Raw genomic sequence first — 24,867 nt, forward strand, 5'->3', positions numbered from 1 at the left:
CACTCGGGAGAGAGGCAGCCGCCATCCCGAAGGGACGGACAGCTGCTGTGAGCGGCCTGTTTGTCCTGGAAGCAGCGTCCCTCCCTCCCCACCTGCCCCTCCTCTCCCCCTCCCCCAATGTGCCCCTCAGCCTAAGCAGGTGGCCCCAGGCCTGCCGACCCACTGGCCAGGACTCTTTCTTCTTGGCGGTGGCACATTCTCCTTAGTACTTGGTCAGCTCACCACCCAGACCCATAATGAGCGTCAGGATGGGGGTCACAGCTCATCCACAGCCCACGTCCACGCCGGGCAGAGGTGTTTGCAGAACGCCTTCCCCACCTCCTTCCGTCACCAGAATGGGCTGTCTGTTTCACTGCTCGTGGACGCCATAAATGGCAACCATTGTGTGTGTGTGCGTGTGCCTGTATGTGCATGCGCCCGCGTGGGTGTGCCTATGTGTGTGTGTGTCTGCATGTGCCTGCGTGTGTGTGCCTATGTGTGCATGTGCCTGCATGTGTGTGCCTATGTGTGTATGTGCCTTCACGTGTATGTGCCTATGTGTGTGTGTGTGTCTGCATGTGCCTACGTGTGTGTGCCTATGTGTGCCTATGTGTGCATGTGCCTGCATGTGTGTGCCTATGTGTGCATGTGCCTTCATGTGTATGTGCCTATGTGTGTGTGTGTCTGCATGTGCCTGCGTGTGTGTGCCTATGTGTGCCTATGTGTGCATGTGCCTGCATGTGTGTGCCTATGTGCATGTGCCTTCACGTGTGTGTGCCTATGTGTGTGTGCGCCTTCACGTGTGTGTGCCTATGTGTGTGTGTGCCTGCATGTGGTCGTGCCTGTGTGTGTGTGCCTATGTGTGTGTGTGCCTGCATGTGTGTGCCTGTGTGTGTGTGCCTTCATGTGCTCATGTGCGCATGTGCCTGCATGTGCAGGTGCCTGTGTCTGTGTGTGCCTGCGTGCATGTGTGCCTGTATGTGTGTGTTTATGTGTGTGTGTGCCTGCATGGGCATGTGCCTGCATGCATGTGTGCCTGCATGTGTGTGTTTATGTGTGCGTGTGCCTGCATGGGCATGTGCCTGCATGCATGTGTGCCTGCATGTGTGTGTTTATGTGTGCGTGTGCCTGTGTGTGCCTGCATGTGCGTGTGCCTGCAGACAGACGAGAGACCCATGCGGCTTCACGGCTGGGGCTCATTGCTCTGAATCAGCTCGTGGGTCCTTAAAGAAGGGGCAGGGGGTGAGGAGACCCTTGCCTGCTCCTGCCAGCGCCTGGCAGTTGGGGCGGACGCCGGCCCTGGGCCTCTGGGCCGCATTGCAGCGACAGCCCTCGGGGGGCAGAGGGCTGTGCCAGGGCTGCTCCTCCCCGCGCTCGGGGAATGCATTAGCTGGCCGGCGACAGACGTCTCCGCATCCCCGCCTGTGCGCACACCCAGGATGGGGCCAGCCGCCGGCCGTGCCCATTAAACGTGAAAGAACCGGCCCAGCAGAGAGCCCACAAATTAGGAGTGTAGGAAACTTCAAATGATATGCAAAAAAATTGTCAAGGTTAAGAGAATTTTCCCATCACTTTGCTTCATGCCTCAGCGTTTCTAACGGGGGCGATTTGAGAGCTGGGGGCGGTTTCCTGCGAAGGTTCCGATTCTGAGACTCAGCCCAACACGACTGTGGAGCCAGGCTCTTGCGTGCCGAGGATGGGAGCTGCTAGGATCTGGAGGGAAACCCAGCCCCGTGGCCAGGGCGGCCCCCAGGCCCTGTCCCCACTGTCTCCCAGATGACCCCGGAGGTGTCAGGGCTAAAAGACTTGGTGCACAAACTCAGGCCCATCTCCCAGGCGTGGCTGGGTGCTGCAGTCACCCAGGTCGGAAAGGCTGGGCTCCTGCCCCCGGACAGGAGGGACCGCCGCTCTGGCTTCAGACCCTGAGTGCTGGCCCTTCCTGGCACAGCGAGGAGCCTGTGTTCAGCTGTACCTTGCTGTGACCTTTGACGCCTGCCTCCCTCTGGGTGCTCCTTTTGCCAAGTTTTCGCCCACAGAGCCGAGAGCTCCAGGAGCACCCGGAGCCCAGGCAGGGCCCGGTCAGAGGCAACTGGGGCAGCCTGAGAGCCACCGACCCGGGGAGGGGTGACCTTGCTCTGTCCTTGTGGGTGCTGGCAAGTCGCACTCCACAGGAGACAGCAGTAGAGACCTGTGACTGCCCCGACTCCAGAGCAGGGCATGGAGACCCTTCCCGCTGGCCCGGAGACCATGCGGGGCCGTGGCCGACACCGCTCTGGGCTCCTGGACAGCCGGGTGTCTGGGGCTCCGTCTCCTCTTCTGTGGAATGGGACAACAAGGTCTCCTTGTAGATCCATGGGGGTGAATAACAACAGGCCCCGTTGGCACAGAGCATCCAGAAAGGCCTCAGCCCGCTCAGCTTTGGGGTATGTTTCCCAAAGGCCCCCCGGGGCCCCTGGAGAGGCTGCAGGAGGAAGGTGCAGAGAGGAGACAGCAGTGTGGGAGCCTGCCCTGCCCTTTCTAGAACCAGAGATGGCACAGGCCCCTCCACGCCCCAAATGAGAACCCGGGCCCGCAGCGTCCTGCCCACCCGGCCGAAAGCAGCAGCTTCCAGAGCTCTGCCCAAGCCCCGCCCCCACCTGCTCCATCTTTCGGGAGTTCCCAGGTGGGCTCTCAGGACCCCCGCAGGGGTGGGCCCTCCGTGCCGGGACAGGGAGCGAAACAAGGTCAGGCATCTGCGTGAGGCCCCTGACCATGACAAGGGACGCAGGCCTGGCCCCCAGTGCACCCGCCACTGGCCCAGGACTGCGAGACCGGGGCGAGGGCTCACCTGGTGCCCTCCAAGCTGGGGAATCCTCGTGTCCGTGGCAGGAAGGAGTTAGCCGAGACCTTCTCCATCACCCAGAAGGCCAGACTGGGTGCCCACAGGGAGAAGGGAAATTCCTGGAACCTTTAGAGGCTGCCAGGGGTAAGTCCGCCCTGTGACCGTCCAGGCGGCTGAGGACCAGCAATGACTAGGAAGCAGGGGCTGCCGGGCCCCAGGGCCCCACCTGCAGGGCAGGAAAGGGTGGGCAGGGATTTGAGACCAGAGAATTTGTCACCTCCAGGCTCTAGGCCTCTGCACCCTGAGAGGCACAGGGACAGACCAGAGACTCCATAACGGTGTCCCCTGCGGGTGAGAAACCAGCCATGTCCTGTCCAGACACGCTAGAGCCAGTGGGACATGTTTACCCTGGCACGAGGCGGGCTAGGACGCCGGCCCCAGTCAAATACCTGCAGAGCCGTCACGTGGGAGAGAGGCTTGTTCTGCCAGGGGGTGGGGGCGTCACAGGGAGGGAGGGTCTGTCCACCCAGGAAGGAGTCCCAAGGCTGTCACAGGTTCAACGGGACCCTGGCTATCGGGGAGTACGCCTTGGGGATCCCTGGGGGCCACAGCGCTTCGAGGGGCTGGGACGTGGGTGGGACGGAAGGGGCTGAGGCCCTGCCGAGACACAGGGCCACCTGTGGGTGTCAAGAGGGGACGGCCGTGGCGAGCTCCTCCCTCTGCAGGATTCGGCTGCGAGGAGACCCGCACCCTCCTCCAGGACAGGCCCCTGAGGTCCCGCGAAGGGACAAGCGTTCTCTCTGGCTACGCAGGACAGGCGGTGGCAGTTGACCGTGGGGACGGAGCCCCCCGGGGAGGCATTTACAGGCAGAATGCAGCATCCGGCCCCAGAGAGCCAGCCCCAGGGGCTTCGGCTGGGCCCCTGCATCCCAGGACGTTCTGACACCCGTCCCAGCCCACCTGGGGAGGCCGGGAGGGACGTGGAAGACTCAGAGGGGTGGTGCGAGACGCCAGGTCGGGCCCCGCAGGCTGCCTCAGGGCCACCGCTCACGGGGCTGATGTTGCTCCCAACGACACGTGCTGCATCCGCACAAGCCCCGAGTGGGACCCCTGACAACCCCATGTGCACACACATGTACATGAGTGTACATGCCCACATGCATGCACAGTGCACATGTGTACTCCATGCACACACGACCGTCTACATACATGCATGTGGGTACACATATACACAAGTCCGCACACATTGTGTGCACACGTGCACACAGCCACATGCACAAACTGGACGGCAAGGAGCTTTCAGGCACTTAGAATAGTTGTTGCTCAGCTGGTTGGTGACACGATTGTTCTTCCAGAGACTTCTGGGGGAGACAGGCCCCAAGCCCTGGAAGTCGAGGTGAGGCCAACACCCAAGTGCAACGACTAGACGGCAGGAGAGGCCTGGGTGGCAGAGCCCACGTGGTGGCTGTGACAGCTCACAGCATCATTTGCCATCTGCCCCAGGCCATAGACGGGGACAGAGAGAGACAGAGATACAGGCAGAGAGGCAGAGACAGAGTGAGGCAGAGAGAGGTGAGGCAGAGATGGGCACCGCAGACCCCCCCTACACAGGTGCTGTGGGACTCCCAGGGGTGGGGGGGACCTGGAGATCTCAGCTGGGCCCCCCTCTCCCCCTCCCTGTGACAGAGGAAGGCGGCCGGTGGCCTCAGGGAGGTGGCACTAACCACAGGTTTTGCTCGGTGGGCCTTTTCGGCGGTTTCCTGCAGCGTGTCGGCAGTGGGGCGGAAGGTGGGGGGCCGTGAGCGGCCTCAGGTCTTGGGGAGGGGCCTCTCCCACGTGGGGCTGGTGGCCCCGGGACCACTCCCTGGAGGACAGGACAGCCTGCCCCCGCTTTGGCCAGGCCCCCGCAGCTTCCTCCCTCCCAGGCCACACTCCTCCACCCCTCCAGCCAGGGGCGGAGTTGGCGAGTGGTCTGTGCAGCTTGGGCAGGGCAGGCAGTGACCTCCCCCAACCCGGACAGTGTGGGGACCTGGGGGGGCTTCGCACAACCCGCTTAGCGGCCAGGGCCTCAAATGTCAAGGGGGAATTGGATTGCAGAGGGGGTGTCCTTGGGCCCCACCCTGAGCCCTGAGCACGAGGGCAGTAGCAGACCCCACCAGGACAAGGCCCAAGCCAACCAGGGCCCAGGGCAGCAGGAAGGTGCCCGCCAAGCCTGTGTCTTAGGTGCATTTGGAGCTGAGGGTCTTGACTCCCAGGAAGCGGCCTGACACCGCCTGGCCCCAGGCTCTGCTCATAGCACGGCCATGACAACAGGATGTACCAAGCCGGGCGCTTCAGCATTGAGGGTGAAAGTCTGGATCCCAGGCGGGGGCACTGCCTCCCTGGCGGTTCTCCAGCCCGCTCACAGGCGCCGTGTGCAGTGTGGTGTGGCCAGCAGGCCCCAGGGGAGGAGACCCATGTCCTGGGGACAGGAGGGCACGCTGCCCACCCCATGGTGGCTGTGACCCTATGAGCCGTCACTGGTAGGGGAGCAGCCCCCGCCGCCGCCTCCACTCTCCTTGGGGGCCTCAAACCTGGACCCGCCTCCTCTCTGGACCACGGGCTCAACGCGGCCAGCCCAGCGTGGATGGGACTCACAGCCGGCCGTGGGTCAAGAGGGACTGGAAGCTCGGGAACCCAGGAGTGTGCCCTCTCTCCGGCCGACTGCCCGCCCAGCACCTCGGGGCCCTCACTGCGCACCCACAAGCAGAGCTCCAGGGTGGGGCCGATGTCAGCAGGACACGGAGAGAGAAGCCACGTGGGAAAGAGACCGGCCCCCACGGAGTCTCCGGAGAAGGCAGTGCAGAGGCAGGGCACGTGGACCACGTGACTCCTCGCTGCTCTACGTGGACCGAGCCTTGCAGAAGAGAATTCCAGCGCCAGGCCTGAGACGGCTGGAGACTCTAGGAGGCGTGTGCTGAGCATTAGGTGCTGGGCGCGGGGAGTGGGGCTGTGCACACACATGGGGACACCTGGACACCTGCAGCTCTGGACGCTGCAGCTGAGGGCGGGAGGCAGGCAGGCTGGCTCCAGCCGTCTCCTCCCCTCCCCCACGCCTGTGCCCCCACCTCGCCCGGCCGGCTCTGCTCCGTGCACCCCTCCCTTCCAGAGCCAGGCCCGTTGGCTGTGCTCTGGGCACAGATAACCAAGTCCCTGGAAGGCAGAGGAGTCTCAGCACTGAGGTCTCAGCTCACAGCCCCTTTCTGGATCGGCCTCCTTGGTGTCCAGCCAAGCTGGGCCCCGGTGCATCTGCTCAGAGACTCGTCTTTTATAGGACGGGGCTGCCGAGGGGGTCCACATGGGCTCGGGAGGGGACATGGGTCCAGGGTGTGACAGGGTAGGGATGCACAGAAGGACTCTGCAGCAGCATTGTGAACCCTGGGGCACAGCAGTCACCCCAAACCCACCATTTCCTCGCCAGGTGGCCCTCGGTGGCTTAGGATGTGTCTGTGGCTGTCAGGGGAACACCTGAACTACTCACAAGGCCTGGACTCTCTGGCCAAGAGTGGGTGGCTCCCAGACCTCAGGTGGACAGACGCCTTCCTGTGTGCCGGGCCCTGGTGTTCATAATGCAGAACACTCCGGAGAACTCTGGGGAACGGGGCCGCGGTGCCCAGAGTCTGCCTCCAGCTTCTACTGGGACAGGTCACCGTCCCCTTGCCCTGACTACACAGGTCTTTCTGACTCTCTGCTTCCACCACCTCTGCCTGCCTGGGTGCACTGCCCCCAGAACACACCTGCCCACCAGGACACACCTGCCCACCAGGACACACCTGCCCACCAGGACACACCTGCCCAAGAACACACCTGCCCACCAGGACACACCTGCCCATCAGGACACACCTGCCCACCAGGACACACCTGCCCAAGAACACACCTGCCCACCAGGACACACCTGCCTATCAGGACACACCTGCCCACCAGGACACACCTGCCCACCAGGACACACCTACCCAAGAACACACCTGCCCACCAGGACACACCTGCCCATCAGGACACACCTGCACAAGAATACACCTGCCCACTAGGACACACCTGCCCACCAGGACACACCTGCCCAAGAACACACCTGCCCACCAGGACACACCTGCCCACCAGCACACAACTGCACAAGAATACACCTGCCCACCAGGACACACCTGCCCAAGAACACACCTGCCCATCTGGACACAGCCTTTCTGCTTTCAGGATCTCACTGGAGGGGTGTCCTCTGCCCTTGCCCACTGTCCTCCCTGCACCCTCCCGGGCCTGGGGCTGGGCTGCCCAGGAAGCTCGCCCAAGGTGCTGCTGGCTTCGATGGCCTTGGATTCAGGACCCAGAGTAGGCACCGACCAGAGCAGGTGGTGCCTGAGAGGCTGGACTTGGGGTCCCGCCGTGCTGGGGACACCCTCTCCCGGCAGGGGACGGGGTCAGGTCGTCTCACAGACGATGCTCGCGGAGGGGCAGGGTGATGCCAGATAAGAAAAACAGCCTGAGAAGCTGCCGCCCTGCCGTTGGAAGGACCAGGAGAGGCAGCAGCAGCGCCAGGGTGAAGCCAAGTCAGCGCGTGGCTCTGAGGGCGCGGTGAGAACTGCAGCGCCCGCGCGGGTGTCAAACTGAAAGTTTCCAGTCCTCAGGAAACTAAGTGCTCTTCTTACTTTCAGGATGCCGTGCAAGCTGACGTGAGCCTGCACACACACACACACACACGAGCACGTACACGCACACCCCAGCAACACCTTTACCTTCAAACACATTCCCTGCAGCCCAGCGCCCGACTCTGCCTGGCGCAGGGCTCTGTGCTCGGACGCGGCGGCCTCTGCCTGCTCGCACGTGGCTCTGCCGGGGTCGCCACACTAGAGGCTTATTCTGTGGCCTGCCCAGGGCCGCAGCCTGCTCGGTGAGGACGGGAAAGGCTGTCCCCTGCCCTCTGCCGGGGTCCCAGGGGCTCTGGGCCTGGGAGGGCCGGCGGGAGGGGGCTGAGCTGCAGGTGCTGGCCGCCCCTACCCGAGCCCACACGGCCAGCTTTCTGCTGGGGAATGCAGAGTGCAGACTCTGGCGCACAGGGCTCCGCTGACCCTCGGTTTCTTTCTGTCCGGGCAGATCTCTGAAGACCTGGGCAGCGAGAAGTTCTGCGTGGATGCCGCCCAGGCGGGGGCCGGCAGCTGGCTCAAGTACATCCGAGTGGCCTGTTCCTGTGACGACCAGAACCTCACCATGTGTCAGACCAACGAGCAGGTAGGTCCGGGCCCATACACGGGGGCTCCCTCCTCGGACTGTCCTTGCGGGCGCGGCACCAAGATCGACGGAGGTGCTGAGCTGAGGGCTGGCCGAGCCGCTGCCAGGGACGCCGGCCAAGCCTCTCCGTGCCGTGGGGCGGGGGGCCGTTTGGTGCTCGGCCAGCGCTGGGGAGCTGCCCACCCCGAGAGTGCTCGGCCACAGCCTTCGGTCAGCAGCCCCTGCGGAGGTTGACGCCGCATGACAGCTGAGAAACAGTGGTTTGGGTGAAGCAGGGCAGACGGCGTGGGCAGAATCCCAGCCCACGGGGGATGCCCACGTTCCCTGCAAATCCCACTGCCCACCGGACACGGGAGCAGCAGAGCAGAAGCCACTAAGGCGAGAATCACGTCTAAATGGCGCTGCTGAACTAAGTTCCCCGGGAGGTCCGCGCTGGCCAACCGGAATCTGCTCGGGTGCGTCCGCGGCCAGGCCGGGCTGCCATGAGTCCCCACCGCCCGGAGCCACAGGGGGTTGCCGCCACGGCCTGAGCAGCGGTGAAGGGCACCGGCCCTTTTTTGGCACAGAGTCCAAACTGATCATCTTCCTGAGCTTCGTGGTCCTGGCTTGGTCCCGGCCCCACCAGGGTTGAGGGACATCTTCAGTTTGTTCCCAGCCACCCCCGGGACCAAGGACCCCCTAAATCACGCTGGATTGGACCCTCCTCGAGCTCTGTGGCTCATCCACGTCACCCCCAGACTGACGGCCAAACCCGCACGCAGACCGGGAGAGGAGGTACGGAGTTTCTCCTGACTCTAGAAGGCAACATGTCCCTGGTGCAGGTCGCTGCTTCGCTGATTTCTCGAATGACACGTTTGCAAGTGGACCCTGGAAACTGCACTCCAGAGCCGCCCGGGCGGCAGCTGTCATCCTGGGTTCCTCTAGGCTGCCTTCAGCCCCCAGCCCCCGTCCATCAGAGCGGTTGCTTTTGCCTATGCTATATAGGGGGTACACATGCGATTTCATCTGCAAAGAAAGAGATTCCATCGCTTTGAAACTGTTTGCAAAAGACCACATAACAAAGGGCACCTTCTGGCGTGGCCTGCGCAAACTGTTAAAAGTGGTTCAAGGCTCTTGACTTGAGAGAAATGATTTTTGCATTAAGAATTTCAGAGAGCGAGCGCCAGGGAGGCCCGCGCCCGGGAGGTTGCTGCCGGGGGCTCTCGCGTTCGCTCCTCTGCTGGGTCTCCCGCCCATGGCTGAGTCCGGACGGAGCAGTCGCTCTGCTGGTTCCAGATGGGGGCATGCATCGGCCTCTGCCGCTGGGACTTGGATGGCTTTCAGTTAAACAAAACATTTTGAAAATAACTTTTTCTGATTGCAAAAGGAAAAGAAAGAAAGCAAAAGAATAATCTTAAACATTAGAACAAAACTTAAAAAAGAAACAAATCTTTCCTTTGTTGCAGATGAAAGTGAAATCTGAGTGGAGGAGAATTAGGCTTAAGGCGCGTAGAGTAGTAGAAAGGCGCTCTTCCCGCCCGACTTGGAGCTCCGGGCTGCAGGGACCCTTGTCCCCCGCCTATGGGGACAGGGGTGCATCAGGGCCGGGGCCAGGGCTGCGCTTTTGTGAGATACAGACTAGAATAATGAAGAATGCAAATTGTTTTAATTTAAGAAATAAATGTTTACTAGAACATTTGAACTAAACTTACTCAGGAGAGTAGGTGTCTTTAAGGTATCTAGCTTTTTAAAAAAACAAACAGATGTGTCATCTTCTCAAAGAGATGCTTGTCTTTTAAAAATCTTTATTTTATTAGCCCTATTTCGGGGAAGCTTTTCTGTTAGCTGCACACGAGGTCCAAATGGCCGGGACGGCCTTGCAGCCAGCTGCATCTCCACCGTCAGGACCGGGGGCAGAAGTGCTTTCTCCCCGGGCGGAACAGTCATCCGCAGCCTGTATCGATCCCGCCATTTTTAACGCCGCCGCCATGAGTCATTCCGCAGCTCCGTCCTGGAGGGCAGGGCTCACTTGGCTCTGTCACCTAAACCCGGGACCCCTCACCTGCCAGACGCCTCTCTCCGGCGCTGCCTCATGGGATTAACACTCTGCTTTGGGCCTGAATTAAAGCCACCGCGCAGAGGGGATTTGGAAAGCACATTTAAGCAAATGCAACCCCACGACGGCCCAAAGCAGAGAGATTCCTCTACGTGGTGGTGAGTTTCCAATGCCCTCAGCCTTGTGTTGAGACCCTTCCCCTCTGAGGGAGAGGAGCCCCCTGCCCCCAGGAGCCCCCTCATACCGTAGCCGGTGACGACAGGCGTCACGGGGCAACCAACATTCCTGCCAACTCCCCTCAAGGGTGCGCCTCTGAACTTGGTAACCCACATGGCAGCCGCCCCAAAACACCCAGGAAAGCGGGAACCCCCCCCCCAGGCCGGAGGAAACAGCCCCACGGGCACAGGGAGGACGGTGCAGGATGGGGGCAGAGACATCATCGGGCTCTTAGCGTCTTGTTCTGAAATCTCAACTTTGGATTTCAGTTATCAAAGGAAAATGAACATTTGTGGGATGTATTTTCCTTAGAATAATAAGATTTAAATTCTAATAATGATAATAGGGAAAAACCCACTTTCAGAAACCCACAGGCTCTCAAGAAATACTTGTAGGTGAAACGCAATGACTTTTAGAAAAACTTCTTAGAAAGGCATACAGAAGACTTCGGTCTACTTCTTAAATGCTCTCGGTGGGGCGGCCACGCAGCCTCAGTCCCCGGTCCCGGCCACGGAGACGCGGCTTCTTGCAAAGCAACCTATTTTGACCCTGTGTGGAGCTAAGATAAAAATGCCCCTGAAACACTAACAACAAAACAAAGATTTTTGAAGACAGGCCTCTCTTTGAGAAGGAAACGCCACATGATGTTGATGGGGTTTCTCAGGTTTCCATCGTGCCCAGGGTTCTACCAGGATTTCCTGGTACTTACGAATACACGCACTCACACACACACAAACACGCACACACATGCACTCACACAAACACGCACACTCACACATGCAAACACGCACGCACATGCACTCACACAAACACACACATAAACATGCACTCACACGCGTGAACAGCCTCTCCCTTTGTGTCCACGGAGTGCACACACCCCTCCAGTGCAGCACACACATGGAAGGGGAGGAACCGCCTCTGAACGTCCACAGAACGCCGTGGAGTCTGCCAAACGGAGCTCCGCGGGGAGCACACTGAGGTCGGAAGAGCACGAGCGTCATCCCAACTTATCCCGACTTTCAGAAGCGAGAAGAGACTGGGGCAGAAGAGGGTCTCCGCATCCCACAGAGGAAGTTCTGGAAGCCTCAGCCTCCCAGAGCGGATGAGAGAGGGGCGGCTCTGAACGGCACACTCAGGCCCGCGTGCGGACGGGGACCCGGGCTGCCCGTCGGCACTTGTGCAGACTCGGGGGCCTCCTGGGCGGCCCCTCGTCCCCGGGAGAGACCCACACGTGGCACGGTGGGGGTCGGGGACTCGCGGCTCCCAACGCCCCTCCTGCCTTCGCTGGCCACAGGGTGTCACACATGCCACAGGCTCTCCGGGCTGGGGCCGCCCCGCGCCCCTCAGGGTCCACGCAGCCAAGTGCTCACTAGCTCACCCTTGGGGTGCTCTGGGGAGTCCCTGTCCAGCCTCACCTGACGTGGCTGAGACACCTGCCTTGGGACAGCAGGTCGGCTTACGTGCTCCTGTGTGGTGACTTGGGCTGGGCTGGGGGACGGCACCATGGGAACCAGTGCACCCCAGGGCTCGGAAAGGCTTGGTGACTGTCCCGCGTCTCCCCAAAGGCTCCTTCCAATGAGCCAGCACCTCCTGGGGCCTTGGCGCTGGGACGCAGGTGGCTGGGGGAGGCCCCGGCGCCCCTCCCTTCCAGGCAGGGCTGGCCCAGGCTCCTGCCCCTCTCCGGCGCAGGTCCACAGGGGCTGAGCCATCTTCTCTCGGATTCATGCATCCGCAGGGCCACGGGGCTGCAGAGTGTGCTCACTGGCCACCTCCAGGACCCCATCTAGGTGACAAGACTCCCCCTCCCGGTGCTTGTGGCTCGAGGAGGCCCCAGCCCTGTGAGGCTTCATGAGAAGCCACCGGTCCCATCACGCTGGCCCTTGGTCCTCGGAAGCTGGCCTCTGCCCCCTTCCTGGCGGCTCTGGGTCAGGCAGCCCAGCAGCAGCCGAGGCCACACGGGGCCATACCTTTCCTCCTGGGCCTGGCCTCGCGGCCTCAAAGGTGACTTGTGGTTTTTCTATATGCACCAAGGACACGGGACGTAGCCAGGGGCATGCCGGGCTTACAGGCGGCCAGGCTGACCAGAACCAAACCTCCAAGCAGTCGCTGGGGAGACCAAGACCGCACCTTTCTCCCGGGATGTTGGGGGTGGTCCGATCGCAGCCCTAGAGCCTCGTTTGGCAGCCGAGCGTGTCCAGGTCACCACGGGGACCTTCACCTTAGCACCAACCAGAGAGCAGAGGAAGTGCCCACAGGTGTCTCGGTGCCCCTCCCGACCCCTCCCACCATCCTGCAACTCCTCCTTCCCTTTTGGGGAAATGCAAGACATTCAGATCACCCCTGGGTGGTTCCTTCTCCTGCAATTCTGATCTACTGAGTTGGTTTGGAATGTTTCAGGAGACACAGGCTGGGCCTGTTCCTGAATTTGTTTTAAGGTTAAGAAAGAAAACAAGAGCTTGGAAGTGGAGTGCCCACAGGAGGAAGCAGGAGGCGGGGAGAGGCCTGTTCACTTCAGCTTCCTTTCTCTTTCTCACGTAGCCTCGACAGGGCAAGAATGTTGGTGGCGGGCTTCAACTGGCCGGTGGGCTGAGGCTGGTGGGAGGTGGGGCTGAGGTCACAGGCATACTGGGGAGCACAACTCGGGGGCCTCGGACCCCCAACACCCCTCGGAAAGGCTCTTTGACTACCGGCAGCACCCCTAGTTGGAAAAAGCAGCCCAGTCTGCCAGCCTGTACAGCACCCAGGGCTGGCCGGGCGTCAGGACAGCCCAGCACCCAGCACATTTCCCGGGCAGAGCAGAGGGGCCAGGGGGCCAGGGCGCCAGGCTGGGCTTGTCGGCCAGAGGCTGCAGCAAGCACCTACGGCTGGGCCGCCCCAGGCAGAGTAGGGGAGCCCCTCCCGGGAGCCTGCTCCGTGGAGGCATTTATTAGGAGACTAGCCGACTGAGACTGATAGCCCGGCAGCACCGTGGCCGGGAGAGCCAGCACTTGTTTTTGATGAAAGCCTGGTGCTGTCCAAGCCGAGGCACAGCCCGCCTCGAGGGGCATCCTCCTTCCATTTTGGTTTCCCAGGCTTCCCCGTTTCCTCCGTGCAGGCGTGGGACCCGCCAGGGTGGGAATTCCAAACAGAGGGCACCCAGCACCCACCGTCCTGCTCTGCCCCACCCGACATTTCCTCATTCCCTTCGCTTTCATCTCCCACAATTTTTAAAATGAAAAATCATAAATGTGTGATTTGGTCGGTTCAAACGGGAGCCTGCGACGATGAGATACCATTTTCCCTCTGACAAGGGTAAGGGTGAGGACAGGGGCTGCCTTTTAGCCGTTCTTAATCAGCGTACAAAAGACTTCCGAAATACATCAGGTCTGTTTTGATTCAGAAAAATGTCGCATCCTACAGGCCTCTCTTTGGAGCCAAATGATCCTCCGCTTGGTGAGGAATGAAGTTCAAATGCACTCGTGCTGTCAGATGCCTGTGCTAATCGTGGGTCAGAATCTATAGTCATTCTTTTCCTTCTGAATCAAATGCAACACTTTCTTAGAAGAAGTTATTTAAGAATGAGCAAGATACTGTAACTGTGGACTAATAATTTATACCTCTATAAACCAGATCCAAACTGGACAAGTAAGAAAGAGACAAATGTATATAGAGTTTCGTTTTGTTTTACTGATGTTTGAGCTGCTAGAAAGGTGCCCATGGATAGCAACGAGATGATAAAGATTCAGGCACAAATGAAACTGCCTTAGCAACGCATGGGGAGAGAGGAACGTGGCAAAGCCCGGGCCCCCAGCGTGTCTTCTGCTCCCCCCACTAGAGGAAGGGACTGTCTGCGTGTTCCCGGAGCCTGCCCAGGGTCTGCTGGGGCCAGAACCACTGTGTCCTCGCCCCTGCTCGGAACTGAGAGAAAGGACCCAACATGCTCAGGACTGAGAAAGAGGACCCAACACCAGGCCGAGGCAGGCGCACGGGTGCAGAGAGCCGGGGAGCTCTGCCCGAGTCCCGCATGCTGCCAATGCTATCCCCACTCGCTCTCCGGGCACCATCCACGGTTGTTTTCTAAACACCAGATGCTCAGCCCCTCAGCCCAGGGCCCTGGGTGTCAGCAGCCCCTTCCTAGGGGGAAATGACTCGGAGTCTAAGCTCCTCGGTGAGACCGTAGTCCTTGATGTCGTGAGTCAGCAGCTATTTCTTCGGAGGTCCCCGAGAGACAAATGAAAACATACGGGGGGACCCTCCGTGCAGCGTCCTCTCCCAGAAGGACGGGTGAAGGGCAGGCGGGGTCACTAGGTGCATTTGCTTTTCAGAAGCAATTTTACAGGAATTCAAATTCCACTCCCTGCCTGAGACGCTTTTGTGAGAAAAGCCTCTTCTCCCACACCGGGCCAGAGACTGCACAACTGAATTCTGAGATCCAGCACGGTGAGAGAGCGAATGTTTTTTTTTTTTTTTTTAAAGATAAATACACTGAAGGAGATTTCACCTCTTTTATTCAGAGTTCCTTTAAAAGTTTCTTACACTAGTCAAAGAAAAGGAAAGAGAAAGCGGCCCGGCAGTTCACATAATGGAGAAAGAATTATTTATTGCAGGGAGGAGAACGCAGTGTCTGCATCTTGTGTTCAATCCACGGCCTTCTGATCTGAAATCCAGTCATTTCTACCTGGTGTAATTTGGATGGAGTTGTTCATCTATTTGAGTTTGGAATTTTTTTCCTTTTTTTTTTATTTATTTATTTATTTAATTCAGCATATTATGGGAGTACAAATGTTAGTGTTACCTATATTGCCCATGCCTCCCTCCCCCCTCGAGTCAGAGCTTCAAGCAAGACCATCCCCCAAATGTTGCACATCTCACTCATTGTGTTTGTATATACCCGTCCCCTCCTCCCCCCTCCCACCTACCGGACACCCGATAAATGTTACTCCTGTATGTCCACTTAGGTGTTGATCCATTAATACCAATTTGCTGCTGAGTACATGTGGTGCTTGTTTTTCCATTTTTGAGATACTTCACTTAGTAGGATGGGTTCCAGCTCTATCCAGGAAAATACAAGAAGTGCTAGATCACCGTTGTTTCTTAAAGCTGAGTAGTACTCCATGGTATATACATATACCACATTTTATTAATCCACTCGTGTAATGATGGGCACTTGGGCTGTTTCCACACCTTTGCAGTTGTGAATTGTGCTGCTATAAACACTCGAGTTCAGGTGTCTTTTTCATAAAGTGACTTTCGATCTTTTGGGTAGTTTGGAAATTTTAAGTAGGAATGGAAATTGCAGGATTTAAGTCTTCATATTCAAAAGTAGTATCTTTCCTTTGAATTGATGTGATATTTTAAAAAAAAAAAAATGCTTGAGACGCTACAAGGAGAAAGTATCCAAAAGCTGACGGCCTGCCGTTGCAGACGAGAAACATTTCTTTGTCTTAGAGAAATTTCGTCCGGAGGGAAATGACGCCCGTGTTTTCGTTAAGAGGCTTGTTCTGAATGAACGGGGCCTGAGCTGCCTCCAGCTCCTCTCAGCAGTTTCTCCGCCTGTCACCCGGGAGCGTGGCCACTGGCTCCTCCAGAGCTCGGTTCACCTACACGGGCCGCCACCCCTTTGTGTCTGGAAAGTGGTAAAACGGGGAGAAAGTAGGCAGGGTCACACTAAACACGGCTACGATTCCGAGGACCCGCTCCTGCCTCTGCTCACCCGTGTTCAATAAAGTCATTGTTGCCACAAGAACCTGGAGTGCTGAAACAAGGACTTGACTCCAGACCAAGTCTGTTTGGCATCATTATTTTTTAAAGCTAGTTTGGAGCAGACGTTTACGGGGCCAGTAAACTCAGCCGCTGCCGAGCCGGCTCCCCGCCCTGAGCGCCCAAAGCGAAGAGGAAGTTCCAGCCTGGCTCCGGCAGCTCGACCCCAGCACTCAGGCGGGGCTCAAACCGCGGCGAGGCTACTGTTCAGGAAAAGCACAGACACTTAGACGCTGTCACTTAAATATTCGGTTCCTTCTCCTCCCCTGCGGCCACGCGCCCTCCCCCAAGGCAGCTGTTGGCTGCTGGACGGTGGGAGACTCCGGGTTCCTTTCTTTTTCACTCTTGTGAAAATGCCAGCCTCAGTCTACCCGCGAAGCCACCTGGCCGGAGGGGCGCACAGTGAGAGGATTAGGAACCCGCTGCAGGAGTTTGTAAGGGCCCGCGCCAGCAGCACACACACACCCGAGGAAGGACGGGAGGAGCAGCAAACTCAAAATTGCGGCGCGCAGAGCCCCGAGCGAGTGTGCAGACGCCCGGTTCCCACCCCGGCCTTTGTCCCGGGAAGTCCCTGGCCCCGCGGACCAGGAACCGACCAGGAACCTCGCCGCCCCGCGTCTGGCTGATCAGGCCTTTTGTGCCACTTGGAATGGTTGTAGATGCCGCAGCTTTTGTGTTCGCCTCGCGGCAGCTGGGGTTTGGCGACTCCTGGATTCCTCTTCCCCTGGGTCCCCGTCCCATTCAGGTGGTGGCCCCGACCTCTCCCCGCCCTGCGAGCAGCACTAACAGCGATTAATTCCGTCTGCGGCTCAAAGTCCCAGCAGCCAGGGCGCAGCCGCCTGTGTCCTGGGTGTGCCTGCCTGGTGCCCTCCTTCTGGGGTCCCGCCGGCAAGGGGAGGGGTGGCGGTGCCCCCAGCTGTGCGTGGGGGACCCTCCTGCCGCCTGGGACACAATCCACGCATCTTGGGGAGCGTCCCCGGGGGCGGGGGCCATGGAGGTGGGCCTGCTGAGCAAGAGGTCGGGCGCCCTTGGAGAGGAAAGGGGCGGACTTGGGGTGAGGAGTCTCCAGATTCCCGGTGGCCTTGGAAGGGGAGGGGGGCTGGGCGTCCTCAGAGCCCAGGGGTCGGGGGTTCCTGGGTGGCCCTGGCCAGCTGGGGAGCAGAGCTGTGGGTGTGTGGGGTCCTCAGAGGAGGGTCCCCGAGAGGCTGGGTGCCCCTAGGAATGGGTGGGGACCTAGGAGGTCTAGCTGCCCTGGAAGGAGTGGGGGAAGGCAGCAGGCGGCCCCTGCAGCTGGAGTGGAGGGGGCGGCAGTCGGAGGGGACAGGCGGTGCATGGAAGTGGCCCTGCCCCAGCAACCAGGCAGCCTGGCTGGTGGAGGACGCTTTGCCAACCAGGGTGGGATCGTCCGGTGGGGCCCACGGTGCCCTATGGGGACCCTGAGGAGCCCCAGCTGTGCCGCCCACCTGGCCACCTGCCCCGACTCTGGGACCAGGGATGTGAGCCAGGTGAGCATTAAGCATGCACTTGCTGCATGCACTCCCGGGCTGCCCAGAGGAAGGGGAGACTGTTGCCGGTTTATTGATCAGACGTCGCCTGGGCTTGTCCCAGCCTGGACGCTTCTCCCCACCCAGCACTTAGGGTCCGAGTTTGAAATTCAGCAGCTAAAGTCTGCTTTATTTTTTTTTTTAAAGAAACAGTTATTCGGCCACTGTGTGACTTTTTAGATACGATGGTACAAAACTGGGGCTTTGAGGGTGCTGGGTTTAGTTAGGGACGTTAGCAGGGTCCAGTTGCTGCTCTCCAGCTTCACGTCTCCTCCTTATCTTAGCAACTTGCTTGAGAATAATTGCCAAATAAAGTAACTGCCACCGCCTACCGCATGAGGGGACTTCACTCACCAGCAAGACACACGGTGCACGGGTGTTTCTGCTCTGTGATGTCAGATGCCACGGCTTCTGCGTGTCCCTTCGGGAGTGCGTTGGTGCCACCCTGGAGTTAGCCGGAAGTGGCGGTTTAGGATGGAGCCCACAGCCGTGGGGGAGGGGGAGGCAGTGCGCTGAGCTCCGTCTCTGGAGAGCCAGGGCCAGCCGCTAGGGAGCCTGGCCTGACACCGGCTGGCCAGTGGGGACGGGAGTGTGGCCCACAGCAAGGACGGCCATCTCCCCTCAGTGCCTGGGGGCCCTCCCCTTTCTGAGTCTAGACCAGCCCTTTTCGATGGAGGAGCCCGAGCTCCAGGCCTCCCAGCGGCAGGTGCGTTCCTCCTGGGCCTCTGCGGCCTCCCAGTCCAGCCTCCAGCCAGGCCCACGGGTTCCTGGAAGCTCTGTGGCCACTGTTGTCAGCCTGTAGTCGGACACCCACGTGCCGGCGTGGGTAGCAACTGCCCTGAGAGACACACAGCCTCCGTCCAGCAGTTCCAGACCCAAGATGCCCTTCCCGGGGCTCCCCTTCCCGAACTGCCTTTTCCTACACCTTGACCCCACTCAACCCCCCAGGGAACGACTCTCTTGTTTCAGGACGTTGGCACGCTACAGCTGACATGGCTCAGAGCAGCGCTGCTCAGAGCCGGACACCCCAAGTGCGGTTCCCTTCTACCCCAGATTTTTACTCCAGACTGAAGAATGTACCCCGAGCCCACCCGTTCTCAGGGTGTCCCCATCTCAGACCCTGGCTGGGGGAAGAGCAGGGTCAGCCACCAGGCAGCAAGCCTGCAGCAGGCACTCGCCCCTGTCCCCCAGCTTCCCTGCCCTGCGACCTGACCCACCGCCAGGGCCCGGCTCCGGCCACTTTCGGAAACAACCAAATTCACTCTGCGTGCCCAGCTCCCCCCACACCCACCCAGCCCGGCAGCGGAGCGTCTCACTTACACGCACAGACTTCAACGGAGGAAACGCGAGAGCCGGCCCGGCTGCACTCCTGATGAAAGAGCGGCTCCTGCTGAATGTCCCTGGGACACTCCCTGGTTGGGGACTATGATGGGGACCCTCACCTATTTGGTGTTGCATGCCCTGGATCAAATCCCCAAGCTGGGTAAAATAAATTCAAAAGGGACTCTGCTCCTTTCGAGCACACATCCTGCAGAAGTGCCAGAGGGGACCCTCTTAGGGGCAGTTAGAAGACAGGTCAGAGGGGACAGGCGCCCTCAGCGGGTGCGTGGGGCTGAGCACACACAGAGAGACTCTCCGGACGCCCGCGCACAGGAGCGCTCACCTCTCCCTCTGGTCTCTCCCTCCAGATTTACTATAAAGTCATTAAGGACGTCGAGCCGGGCGAGGAGCTGCTGGTGCACGTGAAGGACGGCATCTACCCGCTGGGCGCGGTGCCGCCCGGCCTGGACGGTAAGCCCCTCCCGTGCGCAGCCCGGGGAGCCCCGCCCCACCTGGGAGGACCCAGGGGCTCTCGCCCAGCTGGTGGCTGTGCCAGGGCTTTGCGGCACAAAAAGCACCTCTGGGCACCTCCACCTGCAGGCTTCCTTTCTCCCTCCTCGGGGCGTCGGAGCTTTACCCCAAATTTAAGAAGGGTTTCGTGCAAGCAGCTGAAGCGTTACCATGGTGAATTACATCTCCGCGGTGTCCGAGTCCTGGCGAATTGTTTTAAAACTGTATTGTTGTCATCAGCAGCGACAGCGGCATCCTTTGCTCTCCCCAGTACTTAGACTAACAAACGAAAGGCACAGAATCAGTTTCGTAACTTGGAGGCATTTTCCACCGCCCTGAATGCTCTGTGGTGTGAGAAGTTTCAGTTTTGCTTAAGAGGAAGGGGATGGCACGTATATCTTTTAAAGCGCTGTGCATCTGAAGATCGCAGTCCAGGAGAAACGTTGGAAGTTGACTCGGCCAGCGGGAAAACGTGGGCTCTGGGGCGGGTCTCGTGGTGGCGGACAGCCACCAAGCTGTTCTGCACAGTAGCCCTGGGAATGTCCCTTGCTCTTGGTTTCTCTCTCCTTGGTGTCTGCTGAGTGGGGCATGGCAAGTGGGTGTCTCTTTCTTGTCGCTCTACTCCAAGGACACCCGAGAGGGTGCAGGGAATGGTTGGTCTCATGCAGCTTTAGACTTGTTTTCCTGCCCCAACCCTGTTGACAGGAGCAGCCGGCCGGGGAGGCTCCCCAGCAGGGCGGGACTGAGCCGCCAGCCCCGCTGAGCAGGTGGCTGCAGGGTTCACGTCCAGCTTCTTTCCTTTGGATGAGCCCCCCCACGTGAACAGAGCGGCAGCCTCCCCTTTCAAGCCGTTCCCGGAGCTGGGGACTCCTGCTCCTGCCGGAGGAAGGCGGGAGGTTGGAGTTTTCCTTCGTGCCTCCTGCCGTCCCCGCCAACACACGGAGACTCACGATTCACGTCTTCCCTGCACGCTCCTCGGAGGACCCGCTGTAATTTCCCGGTGAAGGAGTGGCGTTGCCTCGGCCAGGAAGCTGGCCCTGGCGTTAGCAGGAAGGCTGAGACCAGACACAGAGAACCCTGCCTTAATTTACCCTTTTGGTTGCCCAGTGTGGCCCAGAATCAGGGTCCTCCCTTTGTGCCACAGCACTTCGGTTCCCCAAGCTGCCCGAAAGGAAACCGCCACAGAAGGACGGTTTTATGAGCCGGATGCTATCTGTTCTCTCCTCTAAAGTTTGGTTTTAATTAGGCCGTTGAGAAAAGAAAAATAAATTGCCGAGATCTGGGCATCGGCAGGGGGAGGCAGGGGGTGGGAGGTCTCGTTTTCCTTAAAATAATTGTTGAAAGGACCCGTGCGTCTTGGGTAACCCGGGAGAGCGCCCAAGACAGATCTGCGTAACTCGCGGAGAGTGCTTGACCGTGGAGTTTCATTTGTGCAATGAAATTTCTTTCTTCCAAAAGGTTTTCCTTTTTAAAAAAAGAAAAGAAAAGAAAAAGAAACCTCAATTCCTGCTCTCCACCCGGCTCCAACCCCCAATATTAAATAACCTAAGTCTACATTTTCCTAATAATTTATCAGACGTTTCCAGGCTAATTGCTTTGTACACATAATAGTCCAACATCAAATATTTGACTTTTCCTGCCCTTTTCTGTCAAGATCGTGCCTCCACGGCAGCCCCCTCCCTCCCCCAGTTAAACTCTGAATCGCACAGAAAGCAAATGCAAAAATGTTCCTCACTAAGATAATTATCATAAAAAATGTTTTATCCAGACCCCAGCCAAACGGAGCCAGCCCCTTATCCCTGCGGGGACTTGGAGTGGGCTCTCAGGCTCTGTCGAGCCTCCAGTCTGGGAGATCAGCATGTAGATGCCACATAATTGCGAGCCCCTCAGCTCTCCCGGGCCATCAGGAGCTGATGTGTTTTTCTCCTCCGTTCCTGCGCTGCCCTGAAAGTTGCTGATGGAAGCCGAGACACACAAGCCGGGCACAGGTCTGAGGAGTGCGGTGCCAGCCGCGAGGCGTGACTTTCAGTCACGGAGAGCCTGGCTGCCAGCCAACCCACGGCGCAGAGCGGAGCGTGTCCCCCTGCGGCCCTGGGCGCGGAAGGTTCCTGCAGAGCCGAGGCTCTGCAAGGAAGCACAAGGCCAGTTCTCACCCAAGAGCTGCAGGCCCAGACCGGAGGGAAGCCACGTTCGGATCCCCGTTCTCTTCCGTGAGAACGTCTGGCTCTTGGGAGGAAACGAAGAAAATCGTTTCCATCCAGATATGCTTTGCTTTTTGGGAAGGTTCGTAAGGATTTGCTTTTCCCCTCTCCAAACGAGGTGGAGAGGAAGCAGCGAGTACTCTGTGCAGGCGTGTGGGTCAGCGATCCTGCGCTGGGATGCAATACCATGTTGCCATAGAGCAGATTCTTTTAGTGTTTCTTTGAAACAGAAATTCCCTGCGCTGGGAAAATGAAAACCCCATGGGCTGTGCCCGCTCTTCCCGCCCGCTCCCATGGGCCCCGGGGTGTGTTCAGCGCCGGCCTACCTGCCTGGGAGACACCTGGGAGACCCGTCCACACCGCTCAGCTCCAGCCTGTCCTCTGTCCTCAGCTCTGTCCTTTGACGGGGGGCAGACTTGAGTCCACGCAGTGGGTGGGGCAGAGGAGGGGGGCCACGTTCGCCACCACGGCCGGTCCTGTCACCTCCGGGGCACCCGCGCGTGCCGTCAGAGCGAAAACCAGACTGGACTCTCATTTGAAATCCAAAAATGTTCGTTTTAGATCCAAATTCTAAATGAGAACTGGAGAAATAAGTTGGTCGGTCAGTGGTTGTGTGGGCGGGTGGGGTTGGCACTTCTTCTTGTCTTTGTTTCCAAATTTCAACTTCTGTGATTGTTCTTCGTTGGGTCCAGAAAGAGTGAAACAAAAACTGGCATTTCCAACTCAACCGCAACGCTGGTGGGAGGCCCCGGCCCGGCCCCCGTGCAGCCCGGGAAGGTGGAATAAGCCCATGGGCGGCTTGAAGGGGTCTGCTGCTGGCTCCGTCCTGAGACCGTGTTCTCAGCACTCAGGGACTTGCTCAGTGGTGAAAACCCGAACTTCTCAAAGCAGGGAAGGGCTGCGGAGGGGCTGAGGGTGAGCCCCGCATGCTGGCTCTCTCACCTTGCTTTTCTCGCAGCCCTCGGTGGGAGATCGAGCCCTGCCTGCCCTGTTTTGGGGGCCCTGGACTGTGGGGACTCCAGGCTCACTGTTCCGCCTCTTCCTTGTGCAAATTCATCAGTCTCTCCCAGCCTCAGTTTACCTGTTCTGAAGCGGCATACAAACACAGGTACCCCTGGACTGGTGCGAGGCTGGCTTGCGTGAATCCGCAGAGCTCCTAGGACGGAGCCTAGGAGGCGTTCCCAGCAGCCTTGGGAGTCAGCGTGGCTGCTCCGTGTTTTCCCGGTAGACGCTCGTCCTGAAAAGCGATTGCAGCTTGCGTTCTGTTTCAAGGCCTGCGTTTTGTAGACTGGTAGCGTGTTTACTTATTGCCTGTGTCCTCCCCATGCCACGTGTCACGTCTGAGGTTCCTCCTGGCACCCAAGGGTGAGCCCAGCCCCAGAGGGCTCTGGCTTGCTCCGCAGGCGTCTGGGAAGCTCCGCCAGGCGGCCCTCCCTGGAGACATCTGGACAGGATCTTTGAAGCCGGGAGGCCAGGGCTGGGGTGCGGGGTCCACAGATCCTGGGGGTCCTGCGGGTTTTCTCCGTTCAGCGTCTTGTTTCCCCCCAAACAAGAGCTGCTCAGGTTGGTGAGCAGGGCCGGGACACCTGGACTCGGGCTGATAATTAGATCGCGGCGTTTGGTCCATCATGACCAGCAGTGGTGCCTGCCCAGTTGGCCCCAAACACACACCTGTCCAGAGCTCTTCTCAGCCTGGCAGCCCTTCCAGGTATTTCCCGTGGTCCAAAGACGTGACCGAGAGTCACATCTGGACGGCGTTCGGGTATCCGAGTGGCATCAGCCTATGTGCTCGGCTGCAGCGTGTCAGAGCCGGGCCCCGCGTGAGTCTCCACCTGGGGCTGCTGTGGCTGGGGCTGGGGGGCTCTGAGTGCCCACCATCGGGGTGCCGGGTGTGACCCAGGCCAGATACAGAGAGCAGCTCTTAGGTGCAGGAACCTTCCAGGCAGCAGCTTCCTGGGGACCCCTGTGCTGGCCAGGCTGCAAAGTGGCTCACCCTCTGCTCAGGACTCTGAAAGGGTCCGTGGTGGCCCTGGTCTCTCTGACACCGGGAGGGGGACAGCAGGCAACACCCCCTTCCGTCTGCCCCCACCCCCTGCCTGCCAGCCTCTACACCCAGGTTCAGGCCTTTCTGCCAATGCTCAGGCCAAGTTAATCAGGCTCTTCTCCATGCTGGGCACCAGGCCAGCCCTGGCATGGGCACACACCCAACACACATGCACACATGCACACAAACGCACACGTGCACACACACATTCACACAGAAACACGCACATTACCACATGCACAGATACACTCCCATAACACACACATTCACACACAGACATGTGCATATATATTCTTGCATGCACAACTGCACACACATTGGCACATACAAACACATGTGCATACAGTGTGCACATTCACCCACATATATTCACATGCACAGATGTGCATGTCAAAGCACAGTCACCCATGCACATAAACATAAATACATAGCATGTACACATGCACACATAACATACCAATGCATACACATGCACATTCACTCGAGCAAAGTATATACATACATGAACACACAAATATGCTCTACCCAAACATGCAGGCACACGTGCACACACAGATCACACATATGCAGGTGTGGAAATATGCCACTGCATACAAATATTCACATGTGTGTACATACAGAAACACATGCACACACATTCACATACATGCACATGGGTACATATGCACACTCACACAGATGTGGGTGAGAGTGCACAGACACACACACATTCACACAGAGATGCACAAGCATGGACGCAGATATGCAGGAATATTCACACTCTTGCACATACATTTTGCATGCACAGCTGCACGCTCATACATGAGGTGCACACATGCATTTACACACTGGCACACATGCCCACATGTGCACACAAACACACTATGCATGTTCAGTTCATTTGAGCAAGAGCTGTTCCCTTTCCAGACCGGGGTGGGACACGGGGTCTTGCAGGGGGCCCTGCTCTAGGTGGGAAGCTGCCGTTTGGTGGCGGCAGGCCGGGAAGGGGGGGGGGCCAGATGGGCCTAGAGGCCCCCCCACCTGGATGACAGCTCCAGGCCGATTGTTTGGCTTGGCACCGTGGTCAGGATGCTGCCTCATAAACGTAATAATAGCTGCCCCCCTTTAATTTGTTTGACCTTGATGACAATAATTTATTATATGCACTGGAGCTCTGTCGTCCTTTTTCTCCTAATTCATAAACAAAGCACTTGGCCGGGCTT

The 24,867-nt window shown here is 58.9% G+C and overlaps 1 protein-coding gene across 1 annotated transcript in view; it reads left to right on the forward strand.

The window, feature by feature from the left end:
* The first annotated feature begins 2,404 nt into the window (after window positions 1-2,404).
* The window catches only part of PRDM16 (PR/SET domain 16), a 53,419-nt gene continuing 30,956 nt past the window's right edge, over window positions 2,405-24,867 (forward strand). The window contains exons 1-10 of the mRNA XM_075993354.1: window positions 2,405-2,453; window positions 2,555-2,641; window positions 2,760-2,894; window positions 3,526-3,633; window positions 4,487-4,588; window positions 4,898-4,999; window positions 7,107-7,159; window positions 7,585-7,718; window positions 7,831-8,056; window positions 19,279-19,381. Of these exons, the coding sequence (XP_075849469.1) occupies window positions 2,405-2,453; window positions 2,555-2,641; window positions 2,760-2,894; window positions 3,526-3,633; window positions 4,487-4,588; window positions 4,898-4,999; window positions 7,107-7,159; window positions 7,585-7,718; window positions 7,831-8,056; window positions 19,279-19,381 (1,099 nt within the window). The remainder of the gene's footprint in view (window positions 2,454-2,554; window positions 2,642-2,759; window positions 2,895-3,525; window positions 3,634-4,486; window positions 4,589-4,897; window positions 5,000-7,106; window positions 7,160-7,584; window positions 7,719-7,830; window positions 8,057-19,278; window positions 19,382-24,867) is intronic.

The sequence above is a fragment of the Microcebus murinus genome, chromosome 2, assembly GCF_040939455.1.
Source record: "Microcebus murinus isolate Inina chromosome 2, M.murinus_Inina_mat1.0, whole genome shotgun sequence".
Classification (NCBI taxonomy): domain Eukaryota; kingdom Metazoa; phylum Chordata; class Mammalia; order Primates; family Cheirogaleidae; genus Microcebus; species Microcebus murinus.